The 19,695-nt window shown below is 44.4% G+C and overlaps 1 protein-coding gene across 7 annotated transcripts in view; it reads right to left on the reverse strand.

Moving 5' to 3' along the window:
- The window catches only part of CABIN1 (calcineurin binding protein 1), a 162,349-nt gene that overhangs the window by 138,823 nt on the left and 3,831 nt on the right, over positions 1 to 19,695 (reverse strand). For 6 of the 7 annotated variants that reach the window (XM_044275526.1, XM_044275523.1, XM_044275525.1 and 3 more), the window contains exons 2-7: positions 11,866 to 11,916; positions 10,651 to 10,743; positions 10,456 to 10,569; positions 3,219 to 3,353; positions 912 to 1,092; positions 468 to 597 (exon numbers count right to left, since the gene is read on the reverse strand). In XM_044275526.1, coding sequence (XP_044131461.1) covers positions 468 to 597; positions 912 to 1,092; positions 3,219 to 3,353; positions 10,456 to 10,569; positions 10,651 to 10,743; positions 11,866 to 11,868 — 656 coding nt within the window. In that variant the 5' untranslated portion in view covers positions 11,869 to 11,916. The remainder of the gene's footprint in view (positions 1 to 467; positions 598 to 911; positions 1,093 to 3,218; positions 3,354 to 10,455; positions 10,570 to 10,650; positions 10,744 to 11,865; positions 11,917 to 19,695) is intronic. The other variant, XM_044275522.1, reaches the window with a different exon arrangement.

Genomic DNA, 19,695 nt, shown 5'->3' on the forward strand with positions numbered 1-19,695 from the left:
CCACAGTCACCGGACCTGAACCCAATCGAGATGGTTTGGGGTGAGCTGGACCGCAGAGTGAAGGCAAAAGGGCCAACAAGTGCTAAGCATCTCTGGGAACTCCTTCAAGACTGTTGGAAGACCATTTCAGGTGACTACCTCTTGAAGCTCATCAAGAGAATGCCAAAAGTGTGCAAAGCAGTAATCAAAGCAAAAGGTGGCTACTTTGAAGAACCTAGAATATGACATATTTTCAGTTGTTTCACACTTGTTTGTTATGTATATAATTCCACTTGTTTTAATTCATAGTTTTGATGCCTTCATAGTCATGAAAATAAAGAAAACTCTTTGAATGAGAAGGTGTGTCCAAACTTTTGGTCTGTACTGTATATTTTATGTAACCATTTACACTTATCCGAGTCTTTTTCTACTGAGAATACCAATGCCATGTGCTGTACAAAGAGGTTACATTTACCAAAAAAACGTACCATTTCAGGAACATGCGGAAAGAGTCCTTTCTTAGACATGGCTGCTCTTTAAAGATCTTCTCTTTTAGTACTAGACCTTTGCTGTAGCGACAGTCTCTCTCTAAAGCCTTGCAGATGAAGTACAAACAGGCTGCAAACAAAGACACTGGGTAAGACCAAGACACGGTTGTAGTAAGCTCTCCAGAGCAAGATACAGACTTTGCAGTGGCTCTTCACTCTGCCTGATAGAATAGGGTCCCAATCAGGTAGACCCTTTCCATGGGGTCCATATGCCCTAAAAGCATATGGAGAGAAGTTGTCCTAATGGGCAATTAACAAATCTTTCTACTGACTCGGTCCACTTGCAATCTCTCGGCACCATCAACTACCCTTGACACTTATTGAGTCCACCACCATACATAGTCCTGACACAATTGCCTCACAGAGTCCCGTGTAACTACTTACTGCTATAATCACAGATAGTATATAGGACAGTGACCAGGTTATCCAGGCAAGGCCAATGATCCGGGTTACACTGAAGTCCTTCTTCAAAGGCATGTCTTGCTAGTGGAATGCGCACGAGGCGAAGAGCCAGACAACCGATTTTATACCACAGATTAACATCAGTAGAGTCCAACATGACAGCCTGAGATAAAATAAAAATTAGCAATGTAGAAATATTAAATAAAATAAATATCTAGTATATTTTTTAAATGAGCTGATTTAACACTGTAGATAACATTAGGTGCCATTTATATTTTTCCTTTTGCTTTACTGCATGTTGCACATTAAAAACTTGAAAATTGTCAAACCGGAAAGCAAAAAAAAGGAGCAAGCAGTGATCTTGAAAGTGTATTGAAATACTGTATGACTTTTAATTACACAATGAATAACCATTATTTGCTAAAAATGTAAACCACTTTAACCCCTCAACAGTCATATTAAAATTGGAGACTTTAACCCCCTTAACAGTAACATTAAAGGGGCTGTTTCACTTTAGCAAGTGGCATTTATCATGTAGAGAAAGTTAACACAAGGCATTTACTAATGTATTGTTATTACCCATATTGCCTCCTTTACTGGTGGGATTCATTTTTCCATCACATTATACACTGCTCGCTTCCATGGTTACGGCCCCCCTGCAATCCGACAGCAGTGGTCGTGCTTGCATACAATAGAATAAAGTGTCGGCCTCTCTGGTGGCTGGGACCGTGGGAACTCACATAGGCTGATGCTATTTCCTCTTGTGTGCAAACAGGACCACTGCTGCTCGATTGCAGGGAGGTCGTAACCATGGAAAAAACTGTCTATAATGTGATGGAAAAACAAATGCAGCCAGCAAAGGAAGTAATATGGACAATCATAATACATTAGTAAGTGGCTTGTATTCACTTTCTCTACATAATAATTGCTATTTGCTGAAGTGAGACAACCTTTTTAATATTGGAAAAACCCTAAAAAAAAAAATAAAAAAAAATTTTTATTGTCAATTTTTAATTTATGTCTGAAGTGAACCTATTTGGTAGTTTGATTACAAGTACTTGTTCCATTTAAGGGAAAAAAACTAAAATAAAACTGCAAATTTAACATTATTTTGTGGGATTTATTTTTACGGTGTTTACTGTGTGGTATAAGTAACATGATAAGCTTTTACTGTGGGTCAGTATGATTATGTTGCAAAATGTATATAAGGCACCCCTGAGGAAGCCAGCAGAGCCTGGCGATACGCGTTGGGCTTTTTCTGACCACCATGCATACCCCCACCATGCTATTCTAAATGATAAGTATTATAGCTTTCCACTTTTTTCATTGTTGATGGATTACATGTATTTTTAGCTGTTGCTTATTTGCATATGTGGGGGAATGCTCATGTTTCTGTGGTGAGTCAGGGGGACATGTGTCCATATTCAGTTCACATGACCCAGATTCATTGTATACAATGTTTTTAACTCATTCTTTGTTGTGTCTGTTGCTTTAAATAAATTTGATATTTTTATAGATGTGCGGCTACTATCTCGGTATTCTTTTCTTTCCTGTGTATCATATTGTGCATTCATACCGTGTGCCGGCACTCTTGTTCTATTTTTGATGTGCCCCCGCTTCCTATATTGCAAAATGTATATATATTTTTCTATATTTTGTATATTTTTTTCTCTTCTCCCTGCAGCCTATCAGCTCTCCCACAGCCAGCTGAAGAGGGGAGGGCTGCTTTAGCTCTTCATATCTCAGGCTTGTTTACAGCTAGTGATATGGAACTGGTCTTGTTTGAAAGCTGACAGATAATAGCTGTATTATCTACTCCACATCGGGACATATAGCTGTTAGACATCAGGTTGGGAAATAAAGCAGCTGAAACCTGCTATCACTTTAGGCTGCTATCACTCCCAAGCGATTTCTAACAGCCACCTTCCAGGTTCTAGAGGTGATCATGCTGCGATTCTGGTCTCGTTTTAAAGCCTAAACAGGCCTTTCCACTCCCCCTGCTCAGGCTGAACAGTTAGTGCCTTTTCTCAAAGCTGTTGGGGGGGGGGGGGGGAGAGTTTTCCCACCATAGTAAATCATGGCATAACACCAAGATACACCATTACTTCCTGATTGTGGGGGTATAAGCACTGAAAAATCCACAGTCACTAGGTGGAAGGAGGTACTATAACTCTGCTCCATTTCAATAGGATGGTGTTGCCAGATTAGGAGAAGCACAGGGCAGAGGAAATGCCAAAGGGACAACTCCAATGATCATGTGGGCCACAGAAGCAGGTGATCAGTACATACTTCTAGGTTATATTCCATTGCAGTCTCCAAGTCATCTCGTTTTGCAGCAAGCTGAGCTAAGTTCTTAAAGGTTGAATACTTTAGCATTAATCCAGGATGCTTCAGACGCTCTCTTTCTTCACTCAAAGGGACCTGCTGAAAACAAAGATCCCATTTATCACCCGGTTTAATCATTTTCAAAGCAAGTATTCAAATTCAAGTGAGCAGTCTGATATTACATCTATGGTAGACAACTGAAAACAGACCATGGATAAGATACAGCATGACCACACCCAAGAAGAAGGGATCAAATAATGGACTGCAAATGCCTTACTGCAAGTTCTGTCTACTCCATAAGGAGTTTACTCATAATGGTTGTGACGATCCCTACTCAATAGGTCACGTCACAGGGGTGAATTATACTAGTGAGCTCATCAATTTACCACATAAATTCCCACCCACCTATTCTAGATGACGGAATTATGCTAACTTACTCTCCTAGATTCTAACACCCCAATATTTTCTATCACCATAGCTGCCACCACCTATACTAAAAGGCAATAGGGGCCTATACTCAGATATTCTCTCAACCCAAAATTAACACCGTAACACGAGTTATCTATATGGAACCTAAAATCCTCTGAAACACTATCGGTAGCGTTATTCCCTCCAAAAGAGCAAGTTCTACAAGACATCAAGGTAGGGACTAGGGCTGCACGATATGGGAATTTTGTGCGATTGCGATTAGGACCCTAAAAATTGCTATAATGATATGCGATGCGATATTTTAAAGGAATTGTGCTAGAGGTCTATTTGCTTGGATTTTTCCATATGAGCCGCTGACGCGGCTGGGTATGACATAGTTATGGGGGATCTGTGGATGACGCTGTGTTGTGGGGGATCTGTGGAGGGCGCTGTTATATGGGGGATCTGTGGAGGGCGCTGTCATATGGGGGATCTGTGGAGGGCGCTGTCATATGGGGGATCTGTGGAGGGCGCTGTTATATGGGGGATCTGTGGAGGGCGCTGTTATATGGGGGATCTGTGGAGGGCGCTGTTATATGGGGGATCTGTGGAGGGCGCTGTTATATGGGGGATCTGTGGAGGGAGCTGTTATATGGGGGATCTGTGGAGGGCGCTGTTATATGGGGGATCTGTGGAGGGCGCTGTTATATGGGGGATCTGTGGAGGGCGCTGTTATATGGGGGATCTGTGGAGGGCGCTGTTATATGGGGGATCTGTGGAGGGCGCTGTTATATGGGGGATCTGTGAATGGCACTGTTATATGGGGGATCTGTGGAGGGCGCTGTTATATGGGGGACCTGTGGAGGGCGCTGTTATATGGGGGATCTGTGGAGGGCGCTGTTATATGGGGGATCTGTGGAGGGCGCTGTTATATGGGGGATCTGTGGAGGGCGCTGTTATATGGGGGATCTGTGAATGGCACTGTTATAGGGGATGTGTGGAGGACACATAGGGCCATGAGGGGGGCCAGCTTAAGACATATAGCATCTTATGCTGGTCCCCCTCATGTGTCCTAAACTGGGCACATAACTGCCTTTTGCGTGTAAAGTGTTTTACTAGTGTGTGTGTGTGGGTGAAACAATCTCTCTCCTAACAGGTCCGGCCTCTGTACTCACTATGAATGCACTGCAGCGAGCGGCAGCGAGGTGGCCGGCCGGCGCGTGACTGACGTCACTTAGTAACGCTCCTGCTTCCTGAAGTGGGAGGAGCGTTACTAAGTGACGTCAGTCACGCGCCGGCCGGCCACCTCGCTGCCGCTCGCTGCAGAGCATTGCATTCATAGTCAGTACAGAGGCCGGACCTGTTAGGAGAGAGATTGTTTCACCCACACACACTAGTAAAACACTTTACACGCAAAAGGCAGTTATGTGCGCGGGGCCCCTTTTATATATAATCGCGGCATTTTCCGGTCGGCCAAATCGCCATATCGCATTTGCCGATTATCGCGATTCGATTATTTTTTCGATTTATCGTGCAGCCCTAGTAGGGACTTATCAATTTTTACATTTAATACACAATAGTGCAGTGCAATACAAAAAGAAAGTGTCAGATAAAAGATAAAAAACAAAAATATACATACAATAACAATGCAGTAAACAGATAAAATAAAAGGGATAAAATACTGAATATTGGCTTACTGAGATGCAGCAGTTATATTCCGGCTGTGGGGGCAGCTGAGGATACGGGAAGTCACTCCAAACATTCTAGACAGCAGTTAAGACAGCCATACGTTCTAGACAGCAGTTAAGACAGCCATACGTTCTAGACAGCAGTTAAGACAGCCATACGTTCTAGACAGCAGTTAAGGTGGCCATACGTTCTAGACAGAGCTAAGGTGGCCATACGTTCTAGACAGCAGTTAAGGTGGCCATACGTTCTAGACAGAGCTAAGGTGGCCATACGTTCTAGACAGAGCTAAGGTGGCCATACGTTATAGACAGAGCTAAGGTGGCCATACGTTCTAGACAGCAGTTAAGGTGGCCATACGTTCTAGACAGAGCTAAGGTGGCCATACGTTCTAGACAGAGCTAAGATGGCCATATGTTATAGACAGAGCTAAGGTGGACATACGTTATAGACAGAGCTAAGGTGGCCATACGTTATAGACAGAGCTAAGGTGGACATACGTTATAGACAGAGCTAAAGTGGACATACGTTATAGACAGCGCTAAGGCTACTTTCACACTGAGACGGATCCGCTCATATAATGCAGACGGTGGATCCGTTCAGAACGGATCCGTCTGCATTATATTGTAAAAAAATTTCTAAGTGTCAAAGTAGCCTCAGACGGACCCGTCCAGACTTTACATTGAAAGTCAATGGGGGACGGATCAGTTTGAAGATTGAGCCATAGTGTGTCATATTCAAACGGATCCGTCCCCATTGACTTACATTGTAAGTCTGGACGGATCCGTTTGCCTCCGCACGGCCAGGCGGACACCCGAACGCTGCAAGCAGCGTTCAGGTGTCCGCCTGCTGAGCGGAGCGGAGGCTGAACACTGCCAGACTGATGCATTCTGAGCGGATCCGCATCCACTCAGAATGCATTAGGGCTGGACGGAAGCGTTCGGGGCCGCTTGTGAGAGCCTTTGAACGGAACTCACAAGCGGAGCCCCGAACGCTAGTGTGAAAGTAGCCTAAGCTGGCCATACGTTATAGACAGAGCTAAGGTGGCCATACGTTATAGACAGAGCTAAGGTGGCCATACGTTATAGACAGAGCTAAGGTGGCCATACGTTATAGACAGAGCTAAGGTGGCCATACGTTATAGACAGAGCTAAGGTGGCCATACGTTATAGACAGAGCTAAGGTGGCCATACGTTATAGACAGAGCTAAGGTGGCCATACGTTATAGACAGAGCTAAGGTGGCCATACGTTATAGACAGAGCTAAGGTGGCCATACGTTATAGACAGAGCTAAGGTGGGCATACGTTATAGACAGAGCAGAGCTAAGGTGGCCATACGTTATAGACAGAGCTAAGGTGGCCATACGTTATAGACAGAGCTAAGGTGGCCATACGTTATAGACAGAGCTAAGGTGGCCATACGTTATAGACAGAGCTAAGGTGGCCATACGTTATAGACAGAGCTAAGGTGGCCATACGTTATAGACAGAGCTAAGGTGGCCATACGTTATAGACAGAGCTAAGGTGGCCATACGTTATAGACAGAGCTAAGGTGGCCATACGTTATAGACAGAGCTAAGGTGGCCATACGTTATAGACAGAGCTAAGGTGGCCATACGTTATAGACAGAGCTAAGGTGGCCATACGTTATAGACAGAGCTAAGGTGGCCATACGTTATAGACAGAGCTAAGGTGGCCATACGTTATAGACAGAGCTAAGGTGGCCATACGTTATAGACAGAGCTAAGGTGGCCATACGTTATAGACAGAGCTAAGGTGGCCATACGTTATAGACAGAGCTAAGGTGGCCATACGTTATAGACAGAGCTAAGGTGGCCATACGTTATAGACAGAGCTAAGGTGGCCATACGTTATAGACAGAGCTAAGGTGGCCATACGTTATAGACAGAGCTAAGGTGGCCATACGTTATAGACAGAGCTAAGGTGGCCATACGTTATAGACAGAGCTAAGGTGGCCATACGTTATAGACAGAGCTAAGGTGGCCATACGTTATAGACAGAGCTAAGGTGGCCATACGTTATAGAGAGCGCAGTGCTCCAGATTTTAAAAAAAATGTCAAGGAGCCATTGTCTCTTAACCTGAAACCAAATGAAATTTTTAGACACCAAATTTAAAATAAACTTGTCTTTGCTTGTGTAGTTGCCCATTTGTCTCTCCTTTGGATTTGTTCTTCTAACCCATCAATCTAGACGCTCACCGTACTTCATTACACACCCTCACTGTTCCTCCATTAAAGCCCCACCTACTCTCACCCCCATGGCTACTGTAGTGTTCCAATAAAATAAAAAGCTGGGATGCTTAGGAGCATGAGGTTTCCTAGGCTACAGCCTATACAGTTAAAGGGGTTGTGCACTAATTTCTATGAACTCTCAGACATGCAGATTCACGTTGGTGATCAGGATTCCGTGATCCCTAGGTGCTGGGCCTTGGCTCATTTGCTTCCGGGGCTCCGCTGCTTGTCTTGGGTTTCTCCAGGAAAACTTGATGCTGCTGCAGCCAATCACTGGCCACAGTGGAGATCTGCTCCCCTTGCATCACATGACCATAATTGACATAATGCAAGGGAAGCAGTGATCAGTTATTGGCTTTAACAGCGTCAAACAGGAAGTTTTCGTGAATGGACTCAAGACAAGCAGCGGAGGCTGGGGAGCAAACGAGCCAGGACCCCACACTGGGGATCAGGTAAGTGTGATCACCAACAAAGGTCCTGCCAGTCTCAGAGTTCCAGAAATTAGTGTATACAAACCCTTTTAAGGAAATATTTTTAAAGCGGTTTCAATAAATAGCGGGTTAAAATAAACTATCCCCACTGGGACCAGCATGACTGTGGGGTCGGGACACCGTTTTTTTTTGTACATTTTGAAAAAATATAATATAGCAGATAAAAAAAATAGAAAAAAAATATATATAATATTTTAGGAGCTTTACTCTTTATTCTCAACACCTCTGCCTGCCTGTCACTGAATAAAAACCTTTGTTTGCTCCCAGAGGGAGGAAAGTACACCCGTATTCTAGTGCTGCTCACTGTGTAACTGTGACTGGACATGTACATTCAGTCTGTGAATGTCAACCTTGAAGGTTTCCATTCACTGCCAGCAAGCAGAGGTGTGGGAAAGGTAGGAGGCCTCCTCTGGCAGCTAAACTAGCCTGTGCTTAACCCCTTATAGGCTGCTTAGTACCATTATCCCTCTTTTTAACTTCACTACATGTCTTTGGAGCAGAAAGGAGCACCTAACCATCTGCCCATCACCTCGATGTCAGTGAGGAGCCGTGCACTAACAAAGCCGTCCTTGCATAGGCAGCAAATCTCTCCTTGTTAATCTGCATGCCTTGGGACTGCTGAGCGAATCCCTTGGTGGGGGGAACATTTGTCTTGTCAAATAATGATAATAGATATTAGGATTTATGATCAGAAACGGTTACTAGTCTCTGCATTGATGGGACTACGCTGGTTTCACACCACAGTATGTCTGCAGGAGCTCTGTACTGACCTTCCAGCACTGCCAGGGTCGCATAGCATTATATTGATTTATGATGCTATGTAACCCTTACAGTTCTGGAATGTATTGGATAACACTGACAGCATTATGTCGGTGTTATCCAGTACATTCTAGAACTGTAATGGTTACATAGCATCATAAATCAATACAATGCTATGCAACCCTGGCAGTACTACGCAGACCAGGACGGGGGATCCCACTGACATACTGTGGTGTGAAGCCGGTGCTTATACATGTTCTAACAGGGTTCACTGATCTCTGGCTTCTCCTTGTGACCTCATGGAGACCCAGTCCTATAAAACACACTAATAAATCTGCATGCCTAGTGTTATCAGTCGTGGACTGTGCAGGAGATCTGTGTGTCCCTAGTTGACATGTCTCCAGAAGATCACTTCCACCAGCAGCTCAGCTCCACAGCACAGATTCAAACTTGCCAGACTGCTGGATGCGGGAGCCCAAGACGCAAGAACCCAAGCCACGTCCACCCTCTATGCCGGGTATATGCGAGGGGCGGATCTTCACCCAGAAGATGTCTGCTGGATGAAAAGCCTTTTTCTTAGATGCAGAGCAGCGGAAGGTCTAGGCGCAAATAGCGACAAGACTACAAAGTCTTGTCGCCATTTTGCAATTCTAAGTCGCATTGGCAACCATTTTGGTCGTCACCTGGAGCACTGCAGCAGTAAGCTAGCCATACATTATAGACAACGGTAAGCTAGTCATACAATTTTTTTGGGGGCATTGCCATTTTCTGCCACCCATAACTTTTTATTTTTTTCCCGTCTACACTGTATGAGGGCTTGTTTGTTTTGTGGGGCAAACTGCAGTTTTTATTTACACCTTTTTAATCACTTTTTATTGAACAGACTGCAAGAGAGTATTACTGCATTCTATTGGATTCTGAGAAACTGCTCGCCGAGCTGTGCCAGAGGCACAGCTTTTCATGCAGTTGGCTATGACAGGACTGAATTATTATAAATAGGAGCCTGAATGGCCGAATACCTAACTTGACCCAGACATAAATCTCTCAATAAAACATAACTTTTAATCGTGTTACTAAAATAGCTAGGTGAGCAAATAAAGGGTTAAAAATAAACTGTGCCCTGTCTATGATACCTAATAGATGTGTGTTTCGTTTCTCTTTTCCCATGCAGGGATGTGCACTCTCCCTGCTATGATATCACGTTTGCTGGACACATTTGACAATTTACCAGTTACTGCAATGGCAACTAATATCACACTGATAGTTCGGTATCTCTACAGACCACTGCTAACTGTGCAAATGCTTAGGCACACATAGACAAGGGACAGTAATCTAAAACCTATAAACTGCCCCCCCAACATGTTTCACCAGCTGAACTGGCTTCATCAGGGGTGTTGGGCAGCATACGTATACCCAGAGCACTGCAATTCCACCGCCAGGGGCTACTACTAGAAGGCAGAGGGAACCCCCTCCTTCGGCCTAACCCCAAAGATTCCACGGTCCCTACTGACAATGGTATTTGAGGGTTTAAAGGACTGGGTTCTGTGTCATCGCCGATGCTTGTCACTGCGGTACATGTACGTGACCACAAATCATTCCACTCACTTCCTGAAGAAGACGGGTATCTAGCAGTTGGTGATAGGCCTGTGAGGACTCATCATAGCGGTCAAGCTTCTGTAGATCCAAAGCCTTGTGATAAAGTGCAAATGCTTCCGCTTCCTACAAAGAAAAGACAAATCACTAATACTGCATATATTGGCATACAATGGCAACTTCAAAGAATGACGTTGCTCCACTTACCTGGGCCTCTTTGGTTTGTGTTTTGTGACCTTTAAAAGTTTCTTCATGTTCCCCTTCTACAGTTGAGGCAGCGTTTAAGGCTGCAATTCGAATCTGACAGCAAAATAATGCAAAAAGGTAAGATGGCCAAAAAAACGGGTTGTCCTAGTTATTTTTATTGATGACCTATCCTCAGGATAGGTCATCAATATCAGGGGTCCGACATCTCCGACGATCAGCTGGTTGAAGAGAAGGCACGCACCGTGCCAGCGCAACCTTCCATTCATTGTTTACCTGCTCAAAGTCGCAACCACAGTGGTGAGCAGGTGTAATTACAAGAAGTTATCTCATTCACTTCAATAGGAAGGCTCGTTCCTATTCAGGTGTATAAGAACGAACCGTCCCATTGAAGTGAATGGGACAGCTTAGGTGTAATTAAAGGAATTCTGTCATCTCGTTTTAGCCTATAGAGCTGCGGACATGCATGGCTAGATCGCCGTTAGCATGTCCGCAATATACCTGTCCCATAAAGCTGTGTGCTTTTATTTTCTTTAAAAAAGGATTTTAGAGATATGTAAATTAGCCTGGTAAGGAGCCCAAGGGGCTGTACTAACCTTCTTGGAGTCCAGCCACACCCCCTGTGAAGGAGCCCAGCACCGCCTGCGTGTTCCGAATCTCCTCCTTGCTCACAGTTAGATTGCCGTAATCTCGCGATGCGCAGTTCCTTCCCTGAGGCTGATGCCAGCACAGGGAAGGAACACTATACCGGCACTGCGCAAGCGCGAGCTCGTGCATCGCGAGATTACGGCAATCTAACTGTGAGCAAGGAGGAGAGTCGGAGGACGCAGGCGGTGCTGGGCTCCTTCACAGGGGGGCATGGCTGGGCTCCAAGAAGGTTAGTACACCCCCTTGGGCTCCTTACCAGGCTCATTTACATATCTATAAAATCATTTTTTAAACACAATAAAAGCACACAGCTTTATGGGACAGGTATATTGCAGACATGCTAGCGGAGATCTATCCCTGCATGTCCGCAGCTCTATAGGGTAAAACTAGGTGACAGAATCCCTTTAAACACGCTCACCGCTGCAGTTGCCTTCTCTTCAACCAGCTAATCCGTGGGGGTTGGAACCCCAACGATCTGATATTGATGACCTATCCTGAGGATAGGTCATTGATAACAAAAATACCTTGGACAACCCCTCTAATGTAAAACTTAATAGCTACTTAAATTACCATTCTGAAGGAGTCAGTGGGGCTTGTTCCAGCTATGGACAGGAATCCATTCTAAAAGAGAGAAACAGGGTTAGAGGAATGTTACTGTGCTCCACTAATGATATTGTCAAATGGCAAAGAATTATATTACTAATATTATAGGGAGATTCAAAATAATGCTAATACCCAGAACGGTTGAAAGTTAGCAGACTTATTTTAATCAGCCACCATGTAACATTTCCTTTATCCTCCAGAGCTGGAGTAAGTAAGGAAAATCTCAGCTGAACGCAGAAGGCTCCAGAGCTCGGATCCCCCACAATCTGTTAATCTATCATTTTAACAATAAATAGCTAAAATGACCATGTTTCCTCTTGTACTTGAGGGGTACTATCTCTCCTTGTGGAGAGAGCGCCTTTATCGTGGGAGGAGACAGATGCAGATGTTTGTATTATCTGATCAGTCTGTGCAGATCCATGATTTTTTTTTTAATAGTAACTTTTTATTTTATTTTATGCAAGTCGTACAAAGCATAACAAACATTACAATACAGACAATCATCCTTTGAGTCCAGTACAAATCAAATACATGGGATTAATCATAACTTCTCCTCATGACCCAAGTGCAGGTCAGAAGCAGTATCAAGTTCAGTATAAATAATACCTATCCAGCTCCACCTGAGGATAATTAGAAGTACCGCACATACACGCACACATTCACACCTCCCTCACTGGTCGGAACAGCTACTCCGTCATCTATGACACCAGAGTCTGGGCTTCAATCCAGGGGTCCCATATCTTCATGAAGCGATCAGGGGTCCCTCTTTTCTCATATACGAACTTATATAAACCAAGATCCGCATTAATTAAATGTACCCATTGTTGCATAGTAGGATTTTTAGGAGGTTTCCAATTGAGAAGGATAGTTTTCCTAGCATAGTATAAGAGTATTCTGTAAAGCTTCCTGCCAAACTTGGTGGGAACAACCTCATTGACTACCCCCAACAAGCTAGTAAGCTCAGTACAAACATTAGGAAAGCCCAGTTTATCATTAATATATGCATGAATCTCCTCCCAGAAGCCATGAATAGTCGGACACTGCCACACCATGTGTATAAAAGGAACCATTTTTGTGTCCACATCTTGTGCAATGAGGGTTTAGCAATTTACCCATTTTAAACAACCTCACAGGAGTATAGTAAATCCTGTGGAGCCACTTAACTTGAATCAACTGATCCCTAGCACTCACCACCGTAGATCTCCATGTACAACTAGATTCTTTAACATGCGCCTCCTCCAAACCTTCTATGTCACTTTTCCATCTGACAAACGCCTTATCCAGAGGGGAGGCCTGCAGCGCCATCAGTGACGCATAAAGAGTCGACACTGGTTTGACCAAGGGAACCCTCCTAATCGCTGCTTCCACTGGACTACACTCCAACTTTAAAGGTTCCCTCCCAAATTGAGCCTGACAGGCATGCCTAAGTTGAAAATATCTATATAAACAATGCCTAGGCAAATTAAATTCTTGCTGCAGACTATTAAAGGATCTAAAGAGGCCCCTGTCATACAGTTGAGTAAGATAACGTACCCCCTTCTGGGGCCAAAATTCAAACTCCATTAGTGAGAACAGCTCTGGAAGCACTCTGTTTCTCCACAACGGTAAATATGGCGATCAAGTAGTACCACTCTCTTCAGGGTTCCCCCTCTGGCCCCATTGTACCCATACCTTGGCTGCCGCTGCCATCGATTGGGTGTAATGCACTACAGACCTATATGCCAAATTCGTAAGCGCCTCATAGGACCCTAACAGAGCTGCCTCCAACACTACCGCCGGGTTCCCCGGGTCAGCCCGCACCCACCACGCCACATAACTTAGCTGCACCGCTACATAGTACATATATAGATTTGGTAAGGCAAGACCCCCCCGCAGGTAAGATGCCTGGAGGGTGGATCTCGCAATTCTGGGAGAAGACTTGTTCCACAGAAAGGGAGCAATTACTCTATCTAGGGTAGCAAAATGACTCTTGGGAATTAACACTGGGGCCGCCCTGTATAAGTACAACAATTTTGGGAGAAGAATCATTTTTACCACATTGATACGCCCAATCAGAGTTAAGGGGAGATTTCCCCAAGCCTCCAGCTTCCGAGTAATGGATTGCATTGTAGGAACAATATTCAAATCATAAAATTTTGCCACCTCTCTATGAACAATAATCCCCAAATATGTAAATTGCTCCACGATCTGAAGTTTATTGTTCACCGAAATGCAAGCTGGGTCAACATCATCAACCAAACAGAGGCTAGACTTAGCCCAGTTTACACGGAGACCTGAGAAGCTACCAAATTGGTCAACTACGCTTAAAAGGGTATCTAGGGATTTCCCTGTATCCGCCAGGTATACCAGCATGTCAGCAGCATATAATGAAATCTTTTCTGATATACCAGCTATTTCCCAACCTTCTATACCTGAAGTGGAGGATATGAGTATCGATAAAGGTTCCATGATTAATGCAAATAGTAGGGGAGAGAGCGGGCAACCCTGCCTAGTACCTCTACCCAAAGGGAAGGAGTCTGACGTGTACCCATTAACCCTGACTCTCGCCGACGGTGACCTATAAAGCATTTGCAGCCAGCTCAAAAACTTCTCCGGAAAGCCCATTCGAGTCAGTACAGCCCACATAAATTCCCATTCTACTGAATCAAAAGCTTTTTCATTATCTAGGGACGCCAGAGCTCTCATACCTCTATTATCATGGTTGACCTGAAGGTTTGTAAATAATCACCTTAAATTAATATCTGTGGTTTTCCCTGGCATAAACCCTGATTGATCTACCCCAACCAAGGAGAGAATTACCCCCCTTAGTCTTAACGCCAATATCTTCGCAAAGATCTTGACGTCAAGATTCAGAAGTGAGATAGGCCGATAAGAGCTACACTGGTCAGATGGCTTCCCGGGTTTATGAATCACCACTATCGTTGCCTCCAAAAAAGACGGAGGCAACGAACCATTTTCCAGCGCATACATCAACAGCTTCCCAAATCTGCTAACCAGGTCCTTAGAGAATCTCTTATACCATTCCGCAGGAAACCCATCGGGTCCCGGGGTTTTCTTAGTTGCTAAGGAACTAATGGCCATTTCAATTTCCAGGTCAGATATGTCTGCCGCCAGGGCCATCCCATCCTCCCTGTCTAAAGAAGGAATCTTCCCCCTTGCTAAGAAATTGGCAATTTCATCCGAGGTACATGTGATCTTGGAGGCATATAATGCCTCATAGTAGGAGGCGAACTGACGCTGTGCAGATCCATGATGGATCCGCACCAAATGCAAGTGTGAAAGTAGTCTAAGCCAGTACTCTCTGCTCTGCACTGATGAGGGGCAATCACCCGAAACAGCTGTCTGCAGATGAGATGATGGCTTATTTAATATCCGAGCCATGTCTCAAGGCCTATTTAAAGGGTTTAACATTGACTTATAGGATAGCTGCCTTACGTCTGGTGGCATCAGAGGCAGAGCTTGTTAAGAGCATATTTGCATCCCTTCCCTCCCACTTGTACTTGCAGGAATAGCTTAAAAAGGTAGCCCCGTCAGCCGTGAAAACTGAGTTGGTATTACCCCCCAGAAAGACTACAACGTATGTTTCCTGGAATTTCTTAAATGATCCTGAGGGTTAAGGAACAAAAAAAGTCAAGTGGAAGACCCCAAAAAATTTCACCAGCACTGAGCCGGAGGATCCAATTGGCTGTCCATCAAGACACTGGACGATCCTCGACCTAAATTAAGGCCCTTACTGGTGCTGACTGCAGCCCCATAACCATCAGACGGCATCTGAGACTGAAGGGCTTCAAAAACAAAAAGCGTCTTCAAAGACCTCGTCTCCTTGAACGCCACAGAACTGCTCGTTTGGACTTTGCAAGAGAGCACCAAACATGGGACATTCAAAAGGTGGAAGAAAGTTTTATTCTCTGATGAGAAAAAATGTAACCTTGATGGTCCTGATGGTTTCCAACGTTACTGGCATGACAAGAAGATCCCACCTGAGATGTTTTCTACGCGCCACAGTGGAGGGGGCGCCATAATGGTCTGGGGTGCTTTTTCCTTCAGTGGAACAATGGAGCTTCAGGAAGTGCAGGGGCGTCAAACGGCCGCTGGCTATGTCTAGATGTTGCAGAGAGCATTCCTCATGACGGAGGGCCCTCGTCTGTGTGGTAACGACTGGGTTTTTCAACAGGACAACCCTACAGTACACAATGCCCGCAGGACAAGGGACTTCTTCCAGGAGAATAACATCACTCTTTTGGCCCATCCTGCGTGTTCACCTGATCTAAATCCAATTGAGAACCTTTGAGGATGGATGGCAAGGGAAGTTTACAAAAATGGACAACAGTTCCAGACAGTAGATGGCCTTCGTGTGGCCGTCTTCAGCACTTGGAGAAATGTTTCCACTCACCTCATGGAAACGCTTGCATCAAGCATGCCGAAACAAATTTTTGAAGTGATAAACAATAACGGCGGAGCTACTCATTACTGAGTTCATGTTTGGAAGTTGGATTTCTGTTTTGGGGGGGGGGTAAGGGAGGGGGTTTTTTTTTTTTTTTTTTTGAGGTGTGGTCCTAAATTTTTGATCAGCTGAAAAACAGCCTGTTTCAGTTTATTCGTTGTTTTCATTAAATTGAATGCTCAAAAAATGTTTTGTCTCACTCCCATTTCTTCTTGTTGCATGTTGAAGCTCTACTTGGAACCTTGTTAAAATCCAGCCATGCTAAATATGATTTTGCCATTTTTCAAGTGGTCTTAAGGGGATGCCCACACATCACTCAATTATGGCAAGATGTCTTTTCTTGTGACTAAATTTGCTGGAAAAATGATTTCTCCCTCCCCTCAACAGCACTTTTGTTTATCGGTTTAGATAATATCCCAATATTATTTTTACAGGTCCGTATGCAGAACCATTCACGTTTATGGGTCCGCATAAAACAGAAATGACTCCGTGTGCATTCTGTTTCCGTACACCCGCATGTCTGTTCCACAAAAAAAATAAAACATGTCCTATAGGGCTGCAACGATTAATCGACTTTATCGATAATCGATAACGGGATTCGTTGTCGACGAATCCAGTTATCGAATAATCGCCGATTCGTTGCTATGCGGGCGGTTTACTTTAAATCAGCGCATCTTTATTTTACCTTACAATGAAGCTCCAGTAACAGGCAGAGCGGACGGCTGAATAACATCACTTACTCAAGTGACGCGCCTGCTCCGCCTCCTTCATTCATAAAGTGGGCGGAGCAGGTGCGTCACGTGAGTAAGTGATGTTACGCCGCCGCCTGCTCTGCCTGTTACCTGAGCTTCATTGTAAGGTAATAAAGATGTGCTGAGTAAAAGTTACTGCCAGAATAGTCTGCTGTGAGCAGCGGGGTCGGGGCTGTAATGGGGAGGGGGATCTGTGTATGGCACTGCTATGGGGAAGGGGATCTGTGCACTGTTATGGGGAGGGGGATCTGTGGATGACACATATAGCATAAGATGCTATATGGTGTCATCCACAGATCCCCCCTCCCCATAACAGTGCCATCCACAGATCCCCCCCTCCCCATAACAGTGCCATCCACAGATCCCCCCCTCCCCATAACAGTGCCATCCACAGATCCCCCCCTCCCCATAACAGTGCCATCCACAGATCCCCCCCTCCCCATAACAGTGCCATCCACAGATCCCCCCCTCCCCATAACAGTGCCATCCACAGATCCCCCCCTCCCCATAACAGTGCCATCCACAGATCCCCCCCTCCCCATAACAGTGCCATCCACAGATCCCCCCTCCCCATAACAGTGCCACCCACAGATTTCCCCATAACAGTGCCACCCACAGATCCCCCTCCCCATAACAGTGCCACCCACAGATCCCCCTCCCCATAACAGTGCCATCCACAGATCCCCCTCCCCATAACAGTGCCATCCACAGATCCCCCTCCCCATAACAGTGCCACCCACAGATTTCCCCATAACAGTGCCACCCACAGATCCCCCATAATAGCGCCATCCACAGATCCCCCATAACAGCGCCATCCACAGATACCCCATAATAGTGTCATCCATAATTTGTTTTAATATGGCCTTTGAACATAAAATCATATAAACCTCTTTGTTTTGTAATTTTGGTGTTTTTCCCGATTAATAGATTAAATTATCGACAACTAATCGATTATTCAAATAATCGTTAGCTACAGCCCTAATGTCCTATTCTTCAAGGACAGGCATTGTTATAATGGATCCACACAAAAAAAAAACAACTGATGCAATATGGATGTCACAGTTGTCATACGGATGTCATCATTTTTTTTTCTTTTGCGGAACTGCGTTTTGCGGACCGCTAACTACATATGGTCATGTGCATGAGCCCTAAAAGGGAGAGTAATCAGCGCACATTTATGTCTTGCCACTAAATTAGCAATTGCCTCTCACTGGAAATACCCTGACATCCCCTGTATAGCGGAAATAAGTCCAGAATATATCGGACATCTACATAGGAAAGGATCATGGGCCTTAGAAATCATTGCATAGACAAATTTGAGAAGCATTGGGTAACCTGGTTTATAGGGAGTCAAGTCTCTATTGCTTAAACCAGGGATTCTCAACCTGTGGCCCTCCAGCTGTTGCAAAACTACAACTCCTAGCATGCCTGGATAGCCCAAAATAGCTGTAAGCTATCTAGGCATGCTGGGAGTTGCAGTTTTGCAACAGCTGGAGGGCCGCAGGTTGGGCATGCCTGGCTTAAACCCTAGATCTGAGTGGTCTACCACGCCGGGAGAGGAGATACTATGAGGTATAGTTCTGTGTTCATTGTGCTATCTAATACATAGTTTATGCTCTATTCAGAACTACTTCTTTTTTGTTCTGATGTTTTCTTTGTTTTAAAATAGTAACTATGAGACAGGCTTGTATGATATATGCATACTGGAATGACAAGCCTATGTATCAGGGTACATTCACACGACCGTATGTGTTTTGCGGTCTGCAAATTGCGGATCCGCAAAACACGGATACCGGCCGTGTGAATGTAGCCAGCCCCATGATAGAAATGCCTATTCTTGTCCGCGATTGCGGACAAGAATAGGACGTGCTCTATCTTTTTTGGGGGGCCGCGGAATGGATCTACGGATGCAGACAGCACATTGTGTGCTGTCCGCATCTTTTGCGGCCCCATTGAAATGAATGGGTCTGCACCTGTTCCGCAAAATTGCGGAACGGATGCAGAGCCAAAAATACGGTCGTGTGACTGTACCCTTACATGCATGATACTTTTGTACAAGTAGCGTCTCAATTTTTTTTAAAAAGCACAGTAGAGTAGTGCATCCATACGAGATGGAGACGCGGGCACATGCTGACGAGGATTTACTTGTGGCAAATCTGTAACGTTTTATAGTAGCAACAATTTGGATGATTTCAAGTCATCTCATCCACATGTGGAGGAATCTAGCACCAATGGGCGTACGGTGCAGAATATAAAAGAAAGTGGAATTTCAGCTGCAGAAAATTTACCCTGTGACTTTATAGATTTTTATTTCTTTAATTTTTTTTTTACATTTGAAAGTGTAGGTTACAGTATAGCATTTGGTTCCCACGTGTGTATATGTATAGCCATATTAATAAATGTTATGTATAGTCAATGGGGTTGCTATGATTTGGTTTTCCAGTATGTCTTTTTTTTCTTAACCTTTTATTTTTTTATTTTTCATAAAACACCTTTGTGGAACATTCAAATTTGAGACAGATAGATATGATGTATATGATAGATAGATAGATAGATAGATAGATAGATTTATTTTTTATTGTTATGTATTTATTTTTACGT

Source organism: Bufo gargarizans, chromosome 1 (assembly GCF_014858855.1).
Source record: "Bufo gargarizans isolate SCDJY-AF-19 chromosome 1, ASM1485885v1, whole genome shotgun sequence".
Classification (NCBI taxonomy): Eukaryota; Metazoa; Chordata; class Amphibia; order Anura; family Bufonidae; genus Bufo; species Bufo gargarizans.